The 23,888-nt window shown below is 38.4% G+C and overlaps 1 protein-coding gene across 3 annotated transcripts in view; it reads left to right on the top strand.

Annotated features, from left to right (window-relative positions):
• tmtc1 (transmembrane O-mannosyltransferase targeting cadherins 1) overlaps positions 1 to 23,888 on the top strand; it is a 100,170-nt gene that overhangs the window by 8,450 nt on the left and 67,832 nt on the right. For all 3 annotated transcript variants that reach the window (XM_008401212.2, XM_008401213.2, XM_008401214.2), the window contains exons 2-5: positions 7,155 to 7,332; positions 16,910 to 16,983; positions 18,869 to 19,045; positions 22,919 to 23,000. In XM_008401212.2, coding sequence (XP_008399434.1) covers positions 7,155 to 7,332; positions 16,910 to 16,983; positions 18,869 to 19,045; positions 22,919 to 23,000 — 511 coding nt within the window. The remainder of the gene's footprint in view (positions 1 to 7,154; positions 7,333 to 16,909; positions 16,984 to 18,868; positions 19,046 to 22,918; positions 23,001 to 23,888) is intronic.

Here is a 23,888-nt window from a genome sequence, read left to right as displayed (position 1 = left end):
TTCATTAACTTTTAAAAATTGAAAAACAAACTTAAATAAATGCCTTAATGAATGAGCATGATCTGAAAGAGCACATGGAGCAAGATAGAACAGAATGCAGACAGGTTTTAGGGATAAAAAAAATCAAGTCCGAGTTATTAGGATGTGGATAAAAAAAGAGTAGTCTTTCACTTCGGGGTTCAGCAGACGCCACACATCAACCAGTCCCTGTAGCTGAACATAGTCCTTTAAGAACAAAGGGGGTTTTGGGGCTGGATACATACGCTGAGGAGGATTTATCCAATTCAGGATCCATTATGCAATTAAATCACCTGCCAAGGCTCCCAGGCCATTACAATATTAATTAAACAATAAATCTTTTTCAATGATAAAATTAAGTAAATCTGTATTAGTAGAATAGACATTGAGTAAAGTTATAGGATGACCAGCAATTAACTTTTTTTTTCTTTTTAAGGTTTTGTTGGCCTTTATTTGAAAGTGGTCACTTTCTAATTTAGAAAAATGTGGCTGAGGTTCTTACAGATGTGAAGTGGATTAACAATTTGCTGTTTTTATTCTCCATATGTTTAATTGTGATTCATATGCTGTTGAAGTTATACTGAAAATGAATAAAGCTATGTTCCTTCTAATCTGAGTTGTCCTAGTTTTGATCAAACTTTCCATGTTTTCACATATTGGTCACCAGTCGTATTGATTAGGAGCTTAAACTCATAATATTCAAAGAAAAACAGCAAAAAAGAGCTGTAATGGTTATAAGTACTGACATATTTCATCACTTTCTTACATTGAAGAGTCTCAAAGAAGACAGCTAAACAGTGATAGAATTATGTTGTACAAAGTATAAATTAACAAACTTGACTTGTATTTTGGGTTCTTGTTAAGACAGTAATGTCAAAATGTTTAGTTTGCTGGATAATGTCTTCACTTTTAGATGCCTTCATTGGTAATCTACACTATCAAGTGGCAATAAGATACATATCTGTATGTATCTTAGGGCCCTGGGAGAAGTAATCAGATATTATAGCACATAAATGTAGATCAATAACACGGGCACATGAATGTGGAAGTTACATAAACAGAAGGAATTATTTAAAACAGACATAATACTTTATATGCATAAAAACATTTTTATTTTACCATTGAAACGCACACAATTATAAATAACTTGAATAGTCATGTAAATTAAAGAAAATTTAAGTACTTGAAGTTATAGAGCTATGCAGATATTCAGCCCTGGATAAAATAACACTCTTGTTTTCTTCAGGTTTATTGTTAATTTTCATGTCCTGTATAACAAAGAGTAACCATTTAATTAGAGAACTGATATCTATCCATTTTAGAAGAATAGAATATCGTACATCCAGTTTCCTCCCACAGTCCAAAAACATGACTGTCAGGTTAATTGGTCTCTCTAAATTCTCCATAGATGTAAGTGTACACATGCATAATTGTTTGTCCTGTTTGTCTCTGTGTTGCCCTGCGATGGACTGGTGAACTGTCCAGGGTGACCCTGCCTCTCGCCTGTTGACCACTGGAGATAATCACCAGCATCCCTCCTAACTCCACTGGGATAAGGGGTTAAGAAAATGCATGCATTGAGAATATCATATAGTTGACATATGTTTTATCTGATAACGGGGGAAACTCCAGTGCAACAACAGCAAAATGATAGACAACTGAAATCATGTAGGTTCACGCATAGATAAAACATAAAACACAAATTAATGGTAACATAGTACAATAAAGAAAAAGTTGCAAGATAAACTATCTTGGAGTACTTGCAAACAGTGCACTCTGTTCCTAAGGAATGTGCAACTGAGCAGGATACCCTCTGGAGATGATTATGCAAAGAAGAATTCTTCATAGGATCAAGAAAATATGGACAACACTGACCATCCTCTTTACACAACTTCCTTGGGAAGGCAGGTCATCTTCAGTCAGAGGCTTCTTCAGATTCATCTTCAGAAAATCTTTACTGCCAACAGCCATCACTATCTTGAATAGTGATGGCTTACAACATTTAATTTCCCTTTGGGATTAATTAAGTATTTTTAAATTTGAATATAAATCAAATTCTGCTGAAGACCCCATACAACATTGGACCGGACCTACATGAGGGCTAAATTCACTGCACTATGCATCTCTCTGCTAGATGCAAAGGGACAATTGGGAGATTTAATTTATGAGGCACTAGTAGAGACCAAACTTTTCCATTTTCCGGCGATTGAGTTTTTAATAAGTGCCTCAGAAACTATTTGATTTGGTTGTCCAGGCTTTAATGAACGGGTTTTACTGCTCTTTGAGCAGTCACGTGCTGCTCTGACTACATTTGATATGTTACAGTTGTAACATTTGTGGTACTGCAAAAACAAACAAACAAAAAAAAATGCAGACTGTGACGGCGAGCTAATCAGGTAATGCGCAGACACCGTCAGTGGTGTGGTTGGTGTGTGCTGCCAGCTTCATACCCTGTTCAGTACAACTAAGCTTGTCTTTCAGCAATGATTCTGCTCTGCCGGTGAAATGCTCAGTGCAGCAAAGACGTGTGCAGTCCAGAGTAACTGGTGTATTGATTAAAAACCACTATTTTAAACAAAAACCATGTATATATCCTGTGATAACAAACTTAGCCTGGTGTGAGGGAGGAAAGTAAACCTGGTACCCTGCCAGGCTTATAATCCACTGACACTAGTATTGAAACAACAGTTGTAGATCTGTCATAGTAACATGACGATTCCCGGCCCCGGTCTTTCTGCATGGAGTCTCCATGTTCTCCCTGTGCATGGTGGGTTTTCACCAGGTACTCCGGTTTCCTCCCACAGTCCAAAAACATGACTGTCAGGTTTATTGGTCTGTCTAAATTGTCCCTGTGTGTGTGTGTGTGTGTGTGTGTGTGTGTGTGTGTGTGTGTGTGTGTGTGTGTGTGTGTGTGTGTGTGTGTGTGTGTGTGTGTGTGTGTGTGTGTGTGTGTGTGTGTGTGTGTGCATGGTTGTTTGTCCTGTCTGTCTCCGTGTTGCCCTGCGACAGACTGGCGACCTGTCCAGGGTGAACCTCACCTCTCGCCCGGAACGTTATTTGGAGATAGGCACCAGCAACCCTCCCGACCCCACTAGGGACAAGGGTGTAAAGAAAATGGATGGATGATAAATTATCCCAGAAGTTATCACACTATCACTACCACAATTAATTGCAGTTTTACACCAGATGTTACAGCAATCCCACACAAAAACATTTTCCACTTTTGTCTTGTCAGTACAGAAATTTTTTTGCCAGAAGTCTTGGGGATCAACAAAATATGTTTTCTTAAATTTGAAATAAACCATTGTACTTTTTGGTTTTAGCCTTTCATGCATGAACATGCATGAAAAACGCATGTTCATGCCATTTTTACCCATTCTCTCTTTCTTATTGATGAATTCGAACTCATGCAGAGTGAGGTCTGCAGAGCTTTGGATGTTATTTTGGGGTTCTTTTGTGATACCTCCTAGGTGGTTAGTTACTGAGCTCTTTTAGTAAATTTGGTTGGCCGACCCCTGATAGGAATTTTTACCACTGTTGTATTTTTTCACAATTTACAGCAAGGAAGTTTGTTCTCTGGATTGGTGTTAGGTCTGGGTTCACTGACAGTAATAATGCATGAGTCTGGCTTGTAAAACTAAACTAGAGTTCAACATTCAATCAGTCGACTGTTGATTGATATGGTAGCAATTACTAATTGACTTACAACCAGGTTGTAAAATTTATGAATGGAATCCACGTAAAAAAACAAAATTTTTTAAATATATTTACTCAAATTATCAACATTTTGTCTTAGTATTTTCTAGACGATTTGAAATATTTAATGGGAGGGAGAAACGAAACAAAAAATGCATCTGTAATTGGCAGAAAATCCTGCAAAATTATTGGGTAAAATATTGACATTACAAAAAAGTATGCATGTTCATATTTGTGGATTGTTTATAATTTGTGTAGAATAGAGAAAAGTGTCGTGTCCTCGGGTGTTTTGAAAGGCACTCAAATAAAATGCATTATTAGGCCTGAGCAGCGAAGCGCTGGCGAAGGTCTATTGTAATCGCAAGATTTCTTCTTTTTATTTTTCTGCCACTTTCTGCCTATTGGGGCCTTTAACATATTCAAAAACTCAGCAAACTTGACCCGAAATTGTCCCGAGGAACATTTTCAGATTCCAGTAGAATTGCAAACGGGCATGGCCAAACTGCTCTACAACGCTCCCTGAAGTGAGTTGGGGGAAACCATAGTACATAGAGATCTGAAACTCGGTACGTAGGTAGAGCCCCCTGAATCGAGAAAAAAAGTTTCTTGGAGGTACCCCCTAAAATACTCAGGGAGGCAGCCATTTTAGGCCAAAGGTAAAATTTTGGCCACTTTTCACTTTTACTCACGTGAAACTTTCACGCACTCCTAGAGATTTAGACCCATCGACGTCATTCTTGGTCAGAATGCAGTTAAGGCACGGGGCTTTAGAAGTTATCAAAAAAATGTACTTTTCGTATATGTTCAGGGGGCGTGGCAGAGCGGCGAACTTGGCGTACTCGCCAAAACAAACAAAACACTATAACTTTCACATGAAAAGCTCAATTGGCACCAAACTTAGCATGAGGGATCCTGGCTGGATGCCTGACCATCCTGTGTCGTCATAGTCTTACGTCATATAAGCCCTGCCCCCTGAGAACAGGAAGTGACTTTTTTTACTTGGAAAGCTCCATCTCTGGCTCTCTTGACCTAATCAAGATAATATTGTGTCCAATGACAGATAAGTTGGTCTCACTTGCTTTAAAGTGCCAAAAGTTTTCAGTGGAGTCCATGGCCGTGGCGGCACGGTGAAGTGAGAGGTCATACCGCTGCCAAACGTTTGGTTCTAGATTCCACACGTTTCAGCCCAGCTGCACCAAACTTACTGAGATCGATCCTTGTCCGCACCCCACAGATTAATAACGTGCAATATTTGGTGGGTGTCGACTAAATACTCCACAGTGCCCCCTAGAATATTTTTAAAAATCAGCCCCACGCTATACTTTATCCCATAATTATGAAACTGGGTACACATGTGTACCTTGTCAGGTCCTACAAAAAAGTCTCTGGGAGCCATGGTCTAATCCCAACCGGAAGTTGGTCATTTTGGATCAAAGCCACCATCATTCCATTTTATTGACGTTGTATCTGAGCTAACTCGTCATAGAGATTTCAAGATCCAGGCTTCAAACTCAGTCAGCACAGTCTAGTGCCATTGTGGGTCAAAAGTTATCAAATGAATTTTCGTACTTCAAAGCATGTGGGCATGGCCAAGCCTCATATATGGCCATTCGCCATGAAACATCAAGGTGGAATAACTTCCCCTCATTAGCTCCTAGCTGCACCAAACTAACTGAGATCAATCCTTGTCCACCAACAGACAGGAATGCAGTCCAATATTTGGTGGGCGTGGACGAATTCCTCCACAGCGCCCCCTAGAATATTTTAAAAAATCAGCTCCAAGCCATGCTTTTACCCACAATCATGAAACTTGGTACACATGTGTATCTCATGAGCAGGGGCGCGGTATATGGGGGAAAAGTGATGACAATTCTAGGGACCCTCCACAATTTATTTATTTTTTGTTCACAGGAATAATAATAATAACAAAAAATGAGGGCCCTGTCAATTACAAAATTAATCATATTGTATTTTCAAAGATTGTTTTTAGCAGTAAAAATTTAATGTTCCCACTCCCAGACCAAAAAACACACATCCATACACATCCATTTGCCCTGAACCCCCCTATCTGCGTTAAATGGTTCGTTCCTGCTTGGAGCGCTTGAGAGTGACGCTGTTAGCAGCAGACAGTAGGAAACAAGAACAATTGTTGCAGTTACAATGCTGCTAAGAAAAGTGATAAAATCAGGTTTTCAAAAAAAATAGAGAGGGAGAGAGAAAAAGGCAAGAGTGTTAATTTATAACCCAGTTTTTCTCCAAGAGAGGTGAGTAGACTGTGTGAGATTATCAACCATTTAACATAATTAGCTTAGCTACAAACTACTGTTTGCCTCCTTTTCACTAGCATTTAATGAATTAAAGAAAAAATTACCAGCATTCATATATTTAACTTGTCCCTTGTACCTTTTACCACTTAACAACAGATGAGTCAGTCAGCAGCTCTAACCCACGTCCCTCCTGACCCATCCTCTCCTGAGTGAGATTAAAGTTGCAGTATGTTACTTTTTTTTTTCACATATTTGTTAAAACTGTCATTATGTTGTGACGGTATGGTATGAGAGGTAATCTGTGAAAAATCTATTTTCTCTGCCTTCTCCCAGTGCTAGAAAAAAGAGTTTTAGTGCTGTCAATCACAATCTCATGTGGTGCTGCTCATCCTTCCTCCCCCTCAATTTGTGCCGTACTGCAGCTAGCTGCCCCTGCAACCTTCCGATCACAGGACAACTACTCTTCCCACAGAGCCACAGTCGCCCTAAGCATACAATGGTCTCTAAATCACACATGCACCAAACTAGATATGTATGACCTTTGTTCACTTCTAAAGAACAAAATAGCATTAAATTGTAATTTGACTCCACTGCGCCCCCTAGGTTAATCCAACAGCTGTATCTCCTCCAGATTTTTTGTGCATCGTCGGGGAGTGCTGCCGAACGCATCGATGTATATTGCCTGGGGGACGGGCACTGGAACTGCGAGAGCGTCTGCAGTGGCTAGCGGGCGGCGGTGCTGGAACCCCCCCGTGGCCAATAGGCCAGAGCGGCGCTGAGCTGCGAGTGCCGCTCGCACTTTTATTATTAGCTTTTATTATTATTAAAATTCTGCTATAAATTCTGTCATATACACTTGACTCTTACTTTTGAAGTCCTTTAAAGTTGTCTGCTTTTGTACCACTTTAAAAAAAACTGTTCAATTTGATCATTATAAAAATCTATGTGATATTAATACCCATGATGAGTGTATGCAAACGTTTTGCCTGTTCTGTAAATGTCCACTTGTGCGTGGGTGTGTTACAGAAAGTGACCAGTTTGTGTCCTTATATATTTGAAGTCTGTTAAACATATTACTACTTAATATAAACCCTAATATGTTGATTACAAATACATAAACTTGTTGCTGGTTTTATTGATTGACTGATTCATATCTGTTTTTCTTCTGATCAGGTTGAACATCCTACTGGGTGGCCTGACTCCTCTGTATTTCCATATCATAAATGTGTGCTTGCACTGCGCCGTTACCTGCCTGCTCATGTACACATGTGAACGTTGCGTGTTTAAGAACCCATGCCTGGCTTTCATCACGGCACTCCTCTTTGCTGTGCACCCTGTTCACACGGAGGCGGTAAGTACAGACCAATACCTGTTCTCCATCTATCATACTCTGTAGAATTTTAATTAGTTGTTTTGGCAAAAAAGGATTTTCTGTTAAACAGAATTTAAAGCATTAGAATTTGTTTACTTTTAAAAAATTTGAGCAGATTCATTCAACTCTATTGTAGTTTTTAGGATGAAACTCATTAATAGGTATTTTGAAGGTCCTGGGTTCAAGACCCAGCCCGAGGTCTTTCTGTATGGTATTTGCATGTTCTCCTTGTGCATGCATGTGTGAATTCTCTCCGGGTGTCATGGCTTCCTCTCACAGTCCAAAAAACGTGACTGTTAGATTAATTGGTCTCTGTAAATTCCCTTTAGGTGTGAGTGTGTGTGTGCATGGTTGTCTTTGTGTTGCCCTGAGATGGACTGGCTACCTGTCCAGGGTGTATCCTGCTTCTTGCCCATTGACAGCTCCCCTCAAACCACTGGAAGTATTAAGCATATTAAATAATGGATAGATGGATGGGTGGATAAATCACTATATTTAAAAAAAAAGTTAAGTCAGCTGTGTTAAAAGACAACTAAACATGGTTTTCTCATTTTACTAAACTTAAGGGGAACCTCTTAAGTTGTTGAATAGAAAGACAAAAGATGAAAAGAATAAAATATGTGAAACACTTAATCCCCATGAGCACAAAGATGCTCAGGGCTGCAGAATTTATTTTCTTCTCCATGTAAACAAAGTGGACAGTGCTGTGATATGGCTCTCTGCTGTCAAGATGGTCTTCACTACGTGGTGAAATATTGCTGTTAGTTGTGCTTCCAGTTCAACTGTGTTCTTTTTGTAATTCTCTTCTTAGCAGGTGGTTATGGTTTCACTCCTTAAATAATTTGATAAAATCTGCCCAGAAGACCATCGACTGGTCTCTACGGTGGCCGACAGGTGCAAAAACAGAGAAAACATGCAAACAAAAAAAGAGACGCAAACAAATAAAATGCAGCAAACAAAAAAGACACGCAAACAAAAAGTAAATGAAATTCAGCAAATAAAGAGACACAAACAAAAAAAGAGACAAAGAAAAACGACAACCACAAATGAAATGCAGCAAATAAGAGAAAAAATGCAAATAAAAAGTGCTGAAAATGGAAGTGCTCCAGACCAGTAGAGGGAGATGAACAAAAAACAGCTGTGTCCAAATTTAGGCTCTGCATCCTTTAAAGCGGGTGTTCAGAAAAGCAGCAATGGCGGCAAAATTATTTTTGCTGTATTACACTTAAAATTACATAATGATTTTTTACAATGTTTTTAGGAGGGAATGTAGATGTATAGATCTGAAATATCTGCTCGAGTCATCAATAAGTTAGTTAATTGCAATATTGCTCCAACGTTTTTGGACCTGTCTGCTCCTGCTGCATTAACAGCAGCTCCCCTCGCCTGCTGTCAGCTGGCCGGGAGCTCCATGTTTGGTACACCGAGAGAAAACGCATGTCTCCCGGCAAATTGTTTTAAAAACTCCCAATAGTTTTTCCTTTATGAGTGGAGGTGAAACATATTAGGTCAGGTAATAGCTGAAAATGTTTTTGGGTTCACTAAAGTATTAAATTTATTCCTGAGCAAATGGGTTTGACTGATTAAAGTTAAGCCTTCAAACATAGTTTTACTTAACCTGAGATCTGGAGAGTATTTGTAAATGAATTTGCTTACATTCCTTGCTATTCATGTTTAAACATTTTAGAATCAAACAGATTTATTTTTTACTACGGAACAGCCTTTATTTATTTATTTATTTTCCTTTGCTGCTCTGTGCTTCACGTTGTCATGTTGCTAAGCAACATAATGCCAAGATGGAGGCTAGGCAGCTTGCCGAAGGCTACAGCTTCTTCTCTCTGCTGGTCGTCCATATTCGTGGCCTTTGAAGGACCAGTCTTCCGTAGATTGGGCCGTTTCACAGACAAAAGGATAGACGCCTAGTGGACCGCTCTCGTCTTGTAATATCAATACATATAAACATAAATAAATGATTACTGAATAATATTAGGCTACACATGTGTGACCAGTAGATGGAGATCTTCTTAAAAGTTACAAGATGCACCCGAACACAGACTGAGCAGTGCACATTTATTAAACAATTTCCTCAAAACATTTCTCTTTTTTAAAGACGAGGCTTCAGGTCTACTACTCGGTCCGTGGAACAAAAGGGAACATGTGAAACAAATGACAATTTCAATTTTCCAACAAAAAACAAAACATGCAATACAAAACAAGCAAATTAGTAAAGCAATTCAAAAGAAAGCAAACAAATGAGTAATTTTAATAATGCACAACAGAAACAAAACAAAAAAACACAAAACAAAAAAACAAATGGACCTTACCACAGGGGCCGCATTTCATTGGCTAATGCTCATTTTACGTCACAGCGCAGCTACCACGTGGGTTACCGGCTCACAAACTCATGCTAATGTACATTGTGGACTAGCAGGCCGACAGAAAGTTTTTGCGTCAGGACTCGAAAAAAAATTGGTTCTCTGTCAGTGGGGTATCTGTACAGGCATCAGGTATCCTGATCATGTTTGTGGAACTAAAATTCAGATTTCCAAAATCTGAAACGGAATGCCTTGCTTGGATCAAAGCTTGTGCACGACCACATTTGCAGCTCAACCGTCGTAGAATTAATAAGAACAAAGAAGTGTCTGCTGGTGTAAGTATTATTGCTTTGCTTTCTTTGTGTTTAGTGAATGAAAAAAAAGAATCAATAATAAACACATCCATTATGAAAACCTTTTAGCCAAGTACAGCATAATCAATCAATCAATCAATCAATCAATCAATCAATCAATCAATCAATCAATCAATCAATCAATCAATCAATCAATCAATCAAATTTTATTTGTATAGCACATTTCAGCAGCAAGGCATTTCAAAGTGCTTTACATATTTAAAATAAAAACAGCATGTGACATTAAATAAACAGTGAAAAAAAGATTTAAAAAAAACAAAACAAAAAAAAAAACATTAAAACACGCACCCCTTTAGGACTTCAGTTAAACGTTGTTTAACTGGGATTGTAACCGTTTGATAAGGACTCCAACCTCTAGGTTTTTAGTTGAACGCCGTCAACTGGGACTCTAAACCCCGTAGAACTTTAGTTAAACGTCGTTTAACTGGGACGTTTTCCGGGGGGCTTTACATCATTAAAATGTAGAAAAGAAATAAAAAAAATTAAAAACATTAAAGGCATAAAAACATGGAAGACATCAAAACCTGCACTCTAACTCTAATTTAGCCATAAGCAACTCTAAACAGGTGGGTTTTCAGTGTTTCAGCTGTTTTACAGTTTTCTGGAAGTTTGTTCCAAATCTGTGGTGCATAGAAACTGAATGCTGCTTCTCCTCGTTTGGTTCTGGGGATGCAGAGCAGAACCAGAACCAGAAGATCTRAGGGGTCTAGATGGTTGGTACAACAATAACAGATCTTTAAGGTATTGTGGTGCTAAACTGTTCAGTGATTTATAAACTAACATCAGTATTTTAAAGTCTATTCTCTGATCTACAAGGAGCCAGAGGAGGGACTTTAAAACTGGTGTTATGTCTCTATCTTCCTGGTTTTAGTGAGAACGCGAGCAGCAGCATCTGGATCAGCTGCAACTGTTTGATTAATTTATTAGTCAGACCTGTGAAGACGCTGTTGCAGTAATCAATGCGGCTAAAGATAAACGCATGGATGAGCTTCTCTAGATCGCGCTGAGACATAAGTCCTCTAATCCTGGAGATGTTCTTCAGGTGRTAGAAGGCCGACTTTGTGACTGTCTTAATGTGGCTCTGAAGGTTCAGGTCAGAGTCCATCACTACTCCCAGGTTTTGGGCTGATCACTGGTTTTTAGTTGTAATAACTGAAGCTGTGCATTGATTCTAGTTTGCTCCTCTTTAGGTCCAAAGATAATAACTTCAGTTTTGTTTCTGTTCAACTGTAGAAAGTTTTGGCACATCCACTCATTGATCTGTTCTGAGCATCTATTCAGTTTTTGGATGGGTTCAGAGTCACCTGGTGACATCGTGATGTAGAGCTGTGTATCATCCGCATAATTGTGGTAGTTAATCTTATTTCCTGTTATAACCTGAGCCAGTGGGAGCATATAAATATTGAAAAGAAGGGGTCCTAGGATTGAACCTTGATTTCTTACATAAAGAAATCCCTGTTCTTCATGTAAGATTCAAACCAGTTGAGCACTGGACCAGAGAGTCCGACCCAAGTCTCCAGTCGATTCAGTAAAATGTTGTGGTCAACAGTGTCGAAAGCTGCACTGAGGTCCATCAGAACCAGCACTGTGGTTCTCCCACAGTCTGTATTTATATGGATGTCATTGAACACTTTTACAAGGGCCGTGTCCGTGCTGTGGTGAGACCGGAAACCAGACAGGAAGGAGTCAAAGCAGTTTGTTATTGTTAATGGCAGTACCTATACAACTTCTGTATCCTGAAGCCCGTCTGTTACACAGTCTTACGTTAGCTGAAAAGATCAATATGCAATGTGTACCGTATCTGACATGCATTAAAGATTTTATTTCACCTGAAAAGGCTTTTTACTAAACTGTAATCGTGTTAACCACGCTAGCTTTTACTAAACTGTAATTGTGTTAACCACGCTAGCTTTTACTAAACTGTAATCGTGTTAGCCACGCTAGCACCGAGTACCGTGTATAAGTCCTAGGCACATTCGAACCCTCAAAACCATGAATGCCCGACTTACCCAGCCTTGCAAGAACAATAGCCATCAGTGTCCACGGCTATATTTATGCTGAGGGTCTGAGGATCTGCTGTGTTCCTCATCGACCGGTAGCATTTAGCTGTGATGTGCACAATGTTGGAGGCATCGCGTGGCTCAAACACCTTCATGTCGTCCAAAAAAGATGACATGAACTTATTGGTTCCCCTGTCCATTGTCGTGGCTGATATTTTGTAAAAATCCGGCAGAAATGCTACACTAATCGACTCAGAAATACTCTGCAGAGAACAAAAAATGCCATGTTTAGACATTGGAGCTAAGCAGTTAATGTGAGACATGAAGTCACGTGGGACTCTCGAGGGATATTTCTGGGCGGAGCTAGAGTCCTTTCAAAGGGGCTGGAGGAGTAATGCCCCGCCCACACAGCCTGCCCAATCCGCAGCAGGTTTTGTTGAGAGCAGCCCATACAAACAATGGCAAAACAAGACAAGACAGCAGAGCGTCCAAAGCGCTGCAACTCCAAAACACAATCGGGTGCCTGAAACAGAAAACCCATTACTGTGGATCCAGGTAAAGTAAATTAAAATCTAAATAGCAGGTAGCTTACCCAGGGGTGGAAACATAGCCTAACCCAGGAGGGAGCAGGTCAGCAGGTGAGGACCAGATGGAAGCCGCACGCCACAGCAACCCCCAGCTGCAGCCGGCAATGCCAGCAGAGCAACAATGCAGAATCGCACGATAGGTGTAGCACCCAAAAACCAACCATGATCTCAGCCACGGATAGTAAAACTGGCACTTAAGATCTCAGACGAGTCGACTAAACCCACAAGCCGATATGTAGCCGCCGATAGTAGCAACAGTGGGAGAAACAAAGACACACGCACCTTGCAGCGGCTTGTCCAACTATAAAGGCACCTGCCCTGCACCATTGTGCGCTTCCGGCTGCACCTGGTGGGCAGAGTGGGGGAGGGTGGAACACCTTCCCACCACATGTTTAGCATACACACACACACGCGCACACACACACACACCTATATATCTAGGTGTTTCATGTTTTTCAGCGGTTCTAGCTTAAGAGTGATTGGGTCCAAAATCTGATGCGAGATTCATCCGTGCTGTGCAGTGAATATGTCTCTCCTTAAAGACATTTCTCCCTTCTTCCTCACATCGTGTCTTTAGGAACCCTTCAAAACAAAAACGGGAGATTTGGGATGTATCTTACTTTTGACAGAGTAAAATAATTAAATAATAGCCATTGCCACCTGTGTAAACTTTGCTGATGAATGTTATAACATGTAATATTATGAATTTTATAATGTATATTATATTGTTTCATTTCTATAGTAGGCTGTTGTATCAGATAATCTAAGTCAATGTTAGAGAATAACTGAAACTTTTTAAGATAATCTCGGTTAGCTTTCAGAGCGGGGGATGAACACCAAGCACTTTAGTATCTCACCAGTGTACATAAATACAGTACAGTAATATTCTAATCACAAAATATACACAATAAAATGTCCATCTTACTTGCGAAACTTTGTCAGTGGAGCCCTCACATCAATAGTCCATCGATCCAATCAACAATATCCCACAGTGCTGAGGCATCTTCTGCTGTTTTGGTCGAGCAAAGCAGGAGGGTCTTTTGTTTGCGTCTCTTTTTTGTTTGCATCTTTTCTCTGTTGCGCATTTGCACCTGTCGGCCACCGTACTCTAGCGCAACCTCTCAAGTACACCTCGCTGCAGCAAACAGAAAGGGGCGGGGACAGACTACTGTCAGTCTCTTACCTTATTTGGAAATTGGACCATTGCAATCTAGAAGTGAAGGGGGCGCTAATTCCTATACTTCCGTTTTTGTTTTTATTTAGATTTTTAAATCTGTGATATATTTTCACTGTTAAGGAGTTTCACTCTCAGAATGTATTTGAATTTCTTTCTTTTATTTACTTCAGCGCAGCTCACAGTTTTTAGCAAATTCCGTAGCTTTCTGTGTACTTCTAAATCTGCTCCTTAGTTGCATCTTTTTGGACCTGCAACTGCCTCTAGTGGCGTGGGGGTGGTAACACAACTAATATAATTGCATTACTAAATCAGAATACCACACGTCTTTATTATTTACTATTAATTCTGGCATTACTGGCACCGTAAAAGATAAATTATCTTATAAAACAACATATTTTTTTCATTTTCTTAAGGATTTAGAGCTAATTAAATGACAATAGTTTCATACATTATAAATAATATCTAAATATCTCCATCAATTATGGGAGGAATGAAAGACATAAGGAGACATGAAAAACAACATGATCAGCTATTATAAAAAAGTCCATTCGCAGTGTATACATAAGAAATTTATTTGAGCAAAAGTCAATGGCAAACAAATTAATTAGGTACAGAAGAATAACAACCCAGGTTGCTACAACCAGGGTTGTTAAACAAAAATTCTAAATTTTGTTTTTACAGTGCTATGTATATTATTGAGATTTTTTGTTAGTAGTCTTATATATAGAAAAAAATAAGATTAAACAATTTAATCTATCAACGAGGAAATTTTCCTTGGACTCTAAAATGATAAATCACATTCATAGATTACATTATTACACGGCCCATCTGTGGCGACGATACAAAAAAAGTAGCCTGCAGAAACTTTATGTGGCCTACAATGATGGCATGAGGCTCTTACTCAAAGTGCCTAGATGGAGCAGTGCTGGCCACATGTTTGTACATAATGTTGTTCCCACATGTGCAGCTGGGCTCAGGAATCTTATGTATAAATGCATGTGTAGATGATCGGTGTCATGCAATAATATAATTGCAATTTTAGTAAATCTTGCTTTTAGTGCTGTTAGATTCTCTTCAAGATTATGGAATCATTGGGGTCATCATTTATTTGTGACTCGGTGAATATCATGTCATGTTTATGTTTATTCTTCTCTTATTTTGCTTGTTTTTACCTTGTTTCTATGGACCTTTTTTGTGTCTGGAATAAAGATTTGATTGATTGATTGATTGATTGATTGATTGATTGATTGATTGATTGATTGATTGATTGATTGATTGATTGACTATCAACAATTTGTGAATAGAGCAAAACTCTTAGCATGCTATATTTAAATATTATTTAGTTTGGTTAAGAATAATTATTACACTGTCAATAAATGACGTCGTCTTAGTTACCAGAGGAACACAGTAACACCTTCATGAGCTCAGAGGTTCAAACTGATGAATAATGAGGATGGATAATCTCTGCTAAAATATTTCTTGCCGTCTTTCATGTTCTTTCAGCAAATAGTTGAGGCAGAGTTGTTTTTGTTTTCACCACTATTTACCTACTATTTTACCTGCCATTCAAATAAGTTCTCTTTCACTTAATAGAAAGAGCAGGAAGCAGCTTTCATCTAAAAATCAGATCATGAATGGTTGTTTTATCTAATAACTTCTTTTCATAAATAAATACAATATTTTAGAAAAGACATCCACCACAATGCTGAAAGGTTAGTGTTTTTCTAATTTTTTTTTTTTTTGGACCGTCCCTTTAAGGGATTTGAATGGCCTTTAGGACCTTTAGGAGTCCTTCCTAAAGGTGAGGTTGTACACAACCTCAAGTTGGGTAACCCCAAGGTCTTCTTAAAAGGTAGAGTCTCTGAGAACTGTTCTTAAAGATATAGTCAGTATTTTCAGCAAAGTTGAGCTGACTGTCCAGGAACGACTTGAGGTATTTAAAATTTGCCACAGTTTCAACAAGTTGGCCATCAAGTGAAACTGGTACCACTTTCAGTTCTTGTTAATCTCATTTAATTAGCTCTACTTCCTTAAGAAAATGAAAAGGTATGTTCTTTTGTGAGGGTCTTTATCTTTTACTGTTCCAGTAATGCTAGAATTAATAATAAGTAATAGACTTTGTGGTATTCTGATTTAGTAACATAATTCAATTAGTTGCGTTACCACTCTGACGCCGCAAGAGGCAGTTGCAAGCCCGAAAAGATGCGACTTAGGAGCAGATTTAGAAGTACGCCGAAAGCTACAGAATTAGCTAAAAACTGTGAGCTGCGCTGAAATTAATAAAAGAAAGAAATTCAAATACTTTCTGAGAGTGAAACTCCTTCCTAAAGGTAAAAATATATCACAGATTTCAAAAGAAAATAAAAACGGAAGTATTGGAAATAGCGCCCCCTTCACTTCCGGATTGCAATGGTGCAAAAAATGTCTTCTCATAACATATATAATTACCCAGTAACATTTTTACATTTCCTGTCAACTTAAGACCATCGGACTTAGCAAGTTTTCTGGGGGAAACCCTGCTCTCTGTTGGTATCATTTTCCTGTTTTTGTTAGATCTTATCTGTTTGTCCCTTAAGGAGTATAACAAAAGAAATAATTACAGTGCTGTGCATTTCTTGATATACATAATAGCTTTGAATTTAGCAGATAAATAAAGTATTATAAAAATATCCCCATTAATGCATGAAAGGTAATACCACTTACTGTTATCTATTGTTTTAAGTCCAAGAAAAGCATTTATAAGTACATACCAAACATATCAACCAACATATCGTTGGTTGATATGTTTATAGACCAAAAATTGTGAAATTGATGCATTCGATGACTTAATAGAAGATTAAATCACATTTTCAGTATTAGACTTGCAAAGATCATTGATCATCAATTCCAATCCCTGGATAATTGTTTTGTGTATGTCTACATGTTATATTGGTAATCTTTCTGACCTTCACATTATCAGTGCACAACTCTTTAATTGCAGTTTTTAGCTGAATTTGTAACACATCTTTGAAATCAAGTAGTTTCTTCAGCAGCCTATTCTACTTTATTTCACCCTACTTTAGCAGGTTAACTCTTCTGACATCTCTGTATGTTTGTGTTGCAGGTGTCTGGCATTGTGGGCAGAGCTGATGTCTTGGCTTGTCTGTTGTTCCTCCTGACATTCCACTTCTATATTAGGTAAAGCAACTCAGCGTCACAGTGTCCTCATTCACACAAGCTTACACAGTTGACCTTATTGAAACTTTGGACTGACACATTCACCAATGCATTTACTTAATTGGTATTAGGGATGCAAGTTATTGTTAATATAAAGTTGATGCATCAATCGACTAAGGAGCAGCTTTTTTTCTAAAAAAAAAAAAAAAAAGGGGGTTTCTCTTGTATCAAGGGAATTGACAGTCTTTCCATAACATGAACAGAAAATTTTTCATAATATGCTCAATTTTAAAAAAGAAGCATGCCATTGTATTAAAAAGTGTTGTTAGCTGTATTAAAGTCTGACTGAATAAACAGAAATATATGAAATATAACAAAACAGGAGCCTATTAGGATGTGAAATAGAAAAAGAAAATATATTCATTCTTTTCAACATGGGAGATTAATTACAGTTCATCCCCAATGAACAGAGAGATATCAAAGACTGCAGACTTTACTTGCCACGCTGTGTCAACAAAGTGGACAGAAACTGCTTGAGCTTATTGTGTTCATATTTCTAAACGGAACCGCATAAAATGCATTTTGCATTCCACAGACTATGTTTGGACTGTTTCACTTTCCTGTTTAGGACTTCTCTTCCAAAGAAGGCTCTGACCATCAGCGCCTTCTTTTGCATGGCAGCCAAACTATAATGCGGAAAGAATATATAAATAAACGCTATTAGTTATCGATTTTAACTCATTTTAATCTAATTCCATTAATTGACAGTTAATCCTAAATCAATTGTTTGCATCCCTAGCTGGTCTAAATGGCAAATGATCCAATCGATTACATACACTGACAATGCTGCATCGCTGTGGTGCAAAAGAAACAGAGACCTTTTTGAAAAGCTTTATAATCCTCCAAGATGATGTTCAGGAAGCACAAAGGTTCATACCTCACTGTGGTGTGGACATGATCTCCTGATCTCTCATGCCAGGCACTCCTGCCCAAAGTGCACTATCACATCCAATCCAAATCCTGTGCTCCAAATGCACATTTGGAAGCTGAACATTTGGTTTGACTGTCATGAAAATAATCTTCCTGTAGCTGCATAAAAACACATTGTTTGATATTATCAGAACACACAAACCTCCCCCAATCTTGTGGGAGCACTAAAGGCCAAGCGTGGATCAAGGGTGAAGCATGCAAAAATGCATATCCCTGTTGTGATTCTATAAGCCTATTAGAATTGTGATAATTCATTTCATTTGTGGGTAAGTTTAAGCAGAAACCATAAATGTTTACATAAAATCAAAGGAAGCAATTCTATGTTCACTGTTCAATTGGAAGTAAAACAACTAGAAAAACAATTTAAAAGATCTGAATAATGGTAGTAGTAACTGGTGTGACATACAGTGCTGCTTATAAGTTATTGCCCTCATTTTATTATCAAGCTCATTTTAATTTATTGTGTGATTAATTGATTGAATTATTTTTGCAACGGGCATAGCAGTGAGTTCACTGTAATCCAATAGTCTCCATGCTCACCAGATCTCAGGCCAACAGAAAACCTTTTGATGTGGTGGAACAAGACCATCACCTTTTGGATATTCAGCCAACAAATCTGCAGTGGGTGATCTGTCATCACATAGATTCTAGAGCAGTTGCAAAATTTCTGAGGAGTCATTCTGAAACCTGCTTGAATCTAAATTCAACTAGAATTGAATTTAGATTCAATGAGGCTGAAATGAGGCAGTTCTGAATGCGTCCTTGCTGATACTTGCAAGGTGTACATGATGAAGTCCCTGATGAATGTATGTAAGGTATAGTGTGGGTGTGTGTGGATGGGAAACTCATTGTAAATGCTTTAAAAATATGAGGTTGTATTAAAATGTGAATGCCATTGTATTCTTTGGTGGCACAGGAGTATTGATGAATGGGTCTCTGAAGACTCGTTCCCTTCCACGGTGTCTCCAGGGTCTCTGCTCGTCAGCTTGTTTCTGGGTACCTGTGCAATGCTGGTCAAGGAAACAGGAATCACTGTGTTTGGAGTGTGTCTGCTATATGATGCTCTGGTGCTATGCCGCAAGCCTCTCACACAGTAAGCACAAAGTCCTTTTCTTTTTTAAGCCCAAGCAGCACAAGGGCTGTGAAGGCCTACTGTATTCATACTATTAGTCTTCTGTCAAATAAATTAACTTTTTTGAGGCTTAAACATATACAAAAATGCCACGAATTTGGTGGATGCATCAGTCATCTGTGAAAATTACTGATTTTGGGGAATTCGCAAAAGTTGCAACAGGAACAGCTCAACAGCTCCCCCAAGCAAATTACAAAATACCTTCTGCATTGGCCTAACTTTACCTTACAAGCATGAAACAGGATACATTTGTAAAACTCTTCAAAACCTTCAGAAAACTCGCTTGCACCGCTAACCCCCCCAACCCCAGATATGCTATTTAGTCAAAACAGAAGTCGGCCATCTTAGATTGGCTGACTTTTGGCAATTTGACTTAACTTCTCCTAGAGATTTTAATCAATTGGCTTGGCATATGATCTGTTTGCTCATAAGATAATGGGGATCTAAATTTTATTAAAAACAAAGATGGACGGGGGGCCGGGGGGGATTGAATGAGAGATGGTGGGGGAGAGAAGGGGTCTAGCTTACTGTGGAGTGCTGGGGGAGGACGGACGGACAGCGTATTGCAAGAAGGGGGAGGAGTTCTGACTGTACGCTAACCTTCCCATCCCCCAGATATGCTATTTTATTTATAAGTAATTTCCACTATCAGTAATATTGTGTCTACCAGAGGATTCCTCTGGTCATTATCTTTTCATTAGAGCTCTCATTGATGGCTGTATATTGAAGCACTGAGGAGTTACAGTCATTTGAAGTTTGTATATCAGGTGTTGTCCAAGTGATCCATTTGGAGATTCCAAATGGAGACTCCGAATGGCACACTTCTACAACACCTGTACATCTTCATAAATTAACATGTCCAAATGACACTTCTTTTTGTGCTATTTTGATCAATCTTGAAATTCATGAGCAGAATACTTTATTCTACACATTTATTGTATTTTCCAGTCCATACATTCAACACTCAATGTGTATTTACAAGAAATAAAAATGGAAAATCTGGGTGAAGCAAATTTTTTTTATTTTTTTGTGTTACAAACGTAATAGCTACAAACTACTTACAGTTAGAGTATTTTTGACTGCAAAAATGGAAAATTTAGCTTATCTTCCTCACAAAGAAACCAAGCTTTTGCATGTACTCCAAATTGTTCAAGAACAGCAGCTGATTTAATCTGGGTATGCCTTTTCAGTTGTTTTTGGTGATTTTGGTACCGACAGCTACCAAGATTTTGGTTAGCTACCAGCTAACATCTTGTTTTACAAGATGTAAAACATTAGTTTTATATCTTGTAAAACTAATGTTCTATTGAGTCACAACAGTTTGTTTAATTTGTGTGATTAAGTATTTTTCTTATCTTTGGTAGCTGATTTCAGGCTGTTTTTTGTTTGTTTTAGCTAAGATATCTATTTATTAATTTTGTATTTTCTTTGACACGTTAAACATATTGTGATTTTGTGAATATGTACTGTATTTACACACTCAACGGCCACTTTATTAGGTACACCTGTCCAACTGCTCATTATAGTAAATGTCGAATTAGCCAATCACATGGCAGCAAGTCAATGCATTTAGGCATGTAGCCATGGCCAAGACGATCTGCTGCAGTTCAAACCGAGCATATCAGAATGAGGAAGAAAGGTGATACATGTGACTTTGAACATTGCATGGTTGTTGGTGCTAGACTGGCTGGTCAGAGTTTTTCAGAAACTGGTGACCTACTGGGATTTTCACGCAAAACCATCTCTAGGGTTTACAGAGAACGGTCTGAAAGGCTTTTTCTTTCCTAAAAGGAAAGCAAAAGCAGAAAATATGGAATATAGTCTGTGATATTGTCTTTGAGGTATTCAAACGTCAACTGAGGTATTCAGGTATTCATTTTAGTAATATCGCCCACCCCTACAAGAATTTCTTGTTTGACTCTCTCAAAAGAGAGAAAAGCAGTCAGATCACACATTAGCTCCAAACGCCATTCTCCTTGGTGACTTAAACATGGACAAGAAAAAGCATCCACTCACAAAAGACTTTTCATCACACCTTGACAGTCTTAGGGTTTTTTTTATTTTAAAACTATCCAACACACATTAAGGGACACACCGTAGATTTAACCTGCTGGCTTGGTATCACTGCAGATTCAGCTGAATAGTTTCCTATTTCTGATCAGCTCCTCCTCTCCTTTGCTGCTTCATTTTGTCCCACCACTACTGTATGTCACCTCGCTTTGTCAAGTACAGAAGTATCAAAAACATAATCCTCCTGCTCTCAATTCAACAATATGTGGCTGGTCACGATAAAACAAGGAACAAATATTCACGGGAGCATTTTTAGTTACTAACAGATTCTGAAAATATGGATTCTAAGCTTTCTAATGATGTCAAAGTTTACAGGGCTACTTGGAAACATAGCAAAGAAACTTGCTAGCTTCAGCTAACCACATCTGTTAACTCGTAAACATTTAATTAAATCAGTTGAAGTGAGAGTTGAAAGTGCTCCATGTCCCGAATCAGATATTCCTTTAGGGAAAATATGAAGCAAATTTCACTCATTGTTAGTAAAGCAATGAATATTTTATCAAGCTTTCTAATGATGTCATATACATATAAATTAAAAAAAATGAAGATATAGCTATTTGAATGTTGGCACTCTGCAAACAAGATTAGGGAGAAAACATCCCTCAAACTTTATAAATAATTGTTGCCAAGATCATCAAATCTCCTGCCTGGGGATGTTCAAAGGCTGTTCATTTACATTACTTTGCAATAATCCCAACCCCAGCACTGACTGTAAACTGGTATGACTGGGAAAGTGTGCAGACAAAAGTTGGTTTTTGCTTGCACACCTCCAGAAAAAGTGAGCTTACCTAATTAGAAATATAAATTTTTAGTGATAAGCTTTTGTCCCATTTTCCAATAACATTTAGCTCCTGTCTTATTGTCTGTGAATCCTGAACTTTAGTCTAAATACACACTGGAGTTACTGTTTTGTGGCACTGGAATTCACTTAGAAGAGCTGGTCCAAGTGGATGGAGAGCTTTTGTTGCACATTTTTTACATCGACAAACTCACATGAAATATAATCCAATTAAAGCAATAAGAAATGGAGTAACACTTCTGTAGTGAAACGCCCCGAACTAACCACCCACAACCCTCTTTACAGGCCAGTAATAACTGACGAACAAACACACACATTACTGCATAAACATTCACCAAAGCCTTCAGAAAACACACACACAAGCAATTAAATAAACATAATGATGTGATAATAATTATTAGTAAGAGTAATAAATAAATAAATTTAAAAAGGGTTGGAGTGTCTCTATTCAACTTCCACATTCGGAGTATAGTCAAGAAACCTCAAAGGCATATTTTATCTTTGAGGAAAAATCTCAGCTTCTTAAGCTTTAATTTGTAGAGTACCTACTAGACTCAGTAAATGTGATGAAGTAGAATTAACCGACGGACCAGAAGATTCTGCTGTTTCAAAACCTTGGGCAGACCTGAAACTCCAAAATTGGCTGACTATAGGTTAGGAACAATAAGCACAGATTATTGTGGCGAAAATATCAAACCAATAAGTCGTCAGCTTTGTACATGACCAAATCATATGCACATGTCTAGTCTAGCATAGGTATAAAGAAGCCTACATATAACCTTGCATTGGATCATTCTTGTAGTTGACGTTTGGACCTTTTTTGTGCCCATAAAAAAAGTCCATACTGATTTGCCAAATTAGAAAACAAAAGTCCAAATACAGATCAATTAGTTGCCAAAAAATACAAAGTCACCTATCTAGGACTACTTTGGCTTTTAACAGGATGACCTGTTTTTGCTCCACAGTCACCTTTTGAGTTCTAGACTCGAGGACTTCCCCCACTTCTGCACTCCCTTCATTAAACGGGCCTGCCTTGTCTCTGGCTATGTGAGTATTATTTTATAGTGATATTTCTTTAACTTCTTCTGCATGTCTAATCACTTTATGATCACTGAACACATGATCATCTTTTGGTATTTTACTTCAATAAAAATCAGTTAACACAGGACGAAAAGTGGGATTTTTGACCCTGTATTCTGACGCGAACACAACTAGTCAGCGACAGATATCGACAGTTTACATTTTTACTCACGGGAGTCGAAATCTGTCGATTGCGGAATCCTTGGGGTGAGGGGGACCGGGAGGTGTTAACGACTCTTCTTAGCATACGAATAGCCTAGCATGTGCAAAGGTACTTCTGCAGACCCACGTGGATTCTCAGTCATTGGATGAAAAAAACTGACATCACAGTTCATCATTGACGTGTGATTGGTTGGTTGATGTGTGCCCATTGGATAGCACTTATGTCTTTACAAATAAGCCCCGCCACAATTATTAATATTTTTAATACTGTATTTTAAACATCTATATAAAAAAATAAATGCTGTATTAAAATATATTCATTTGATATTGCATATATGCAACATGTTCATATATGAGGAACATAAAAGAGACAGAAGTTTTTTATTTATTTATTTCATTTTATTTATTTTTTCTACTGTTTGCACACAAAATAAGACATAAATGCTTGTCCATTCTGGACCATCTGGCAGTGTTTTTTTGTCCAAACATGAACATTATGCTGCGTTCAGGACAGGCCCAACATCTCTCCTGTAGCGTAGACCTGACGTCTCTTCCTGTCTTGTAGTCCTGATGTCACTGAGCTCCTGGTTGGAGGAAGTTGGGGTCCATCCTGACTCCGCCTCATAGCTGCCATCCTCCCAGAATGCCACCTCCTCTGCTGCCAATACTCTCTGCCTTCCTCCATCAGCTGTT

The sequence above is a fragment of the Poecilia reticulata genome, linkage group LG23, assembly GCF_000633615.1.
Source record: "Poecilia reticulata strain Guanapo linkage group LG23, Guppy_female_1.0+MT, whole genome shotgun sequence".
Classification (NCBI taxonomy): domain Eukaryota; kingdom Metazoa; phylum Chordata; class Actinopteri; order Cyprinodontiformes; family Poeciliidae; genus Poecilia; species Poecilia reticulata.
Note: the sequence above shows the minus strand (reverse complement) of the source record. Positions and strands in the feature narration are given on the sequence as shown.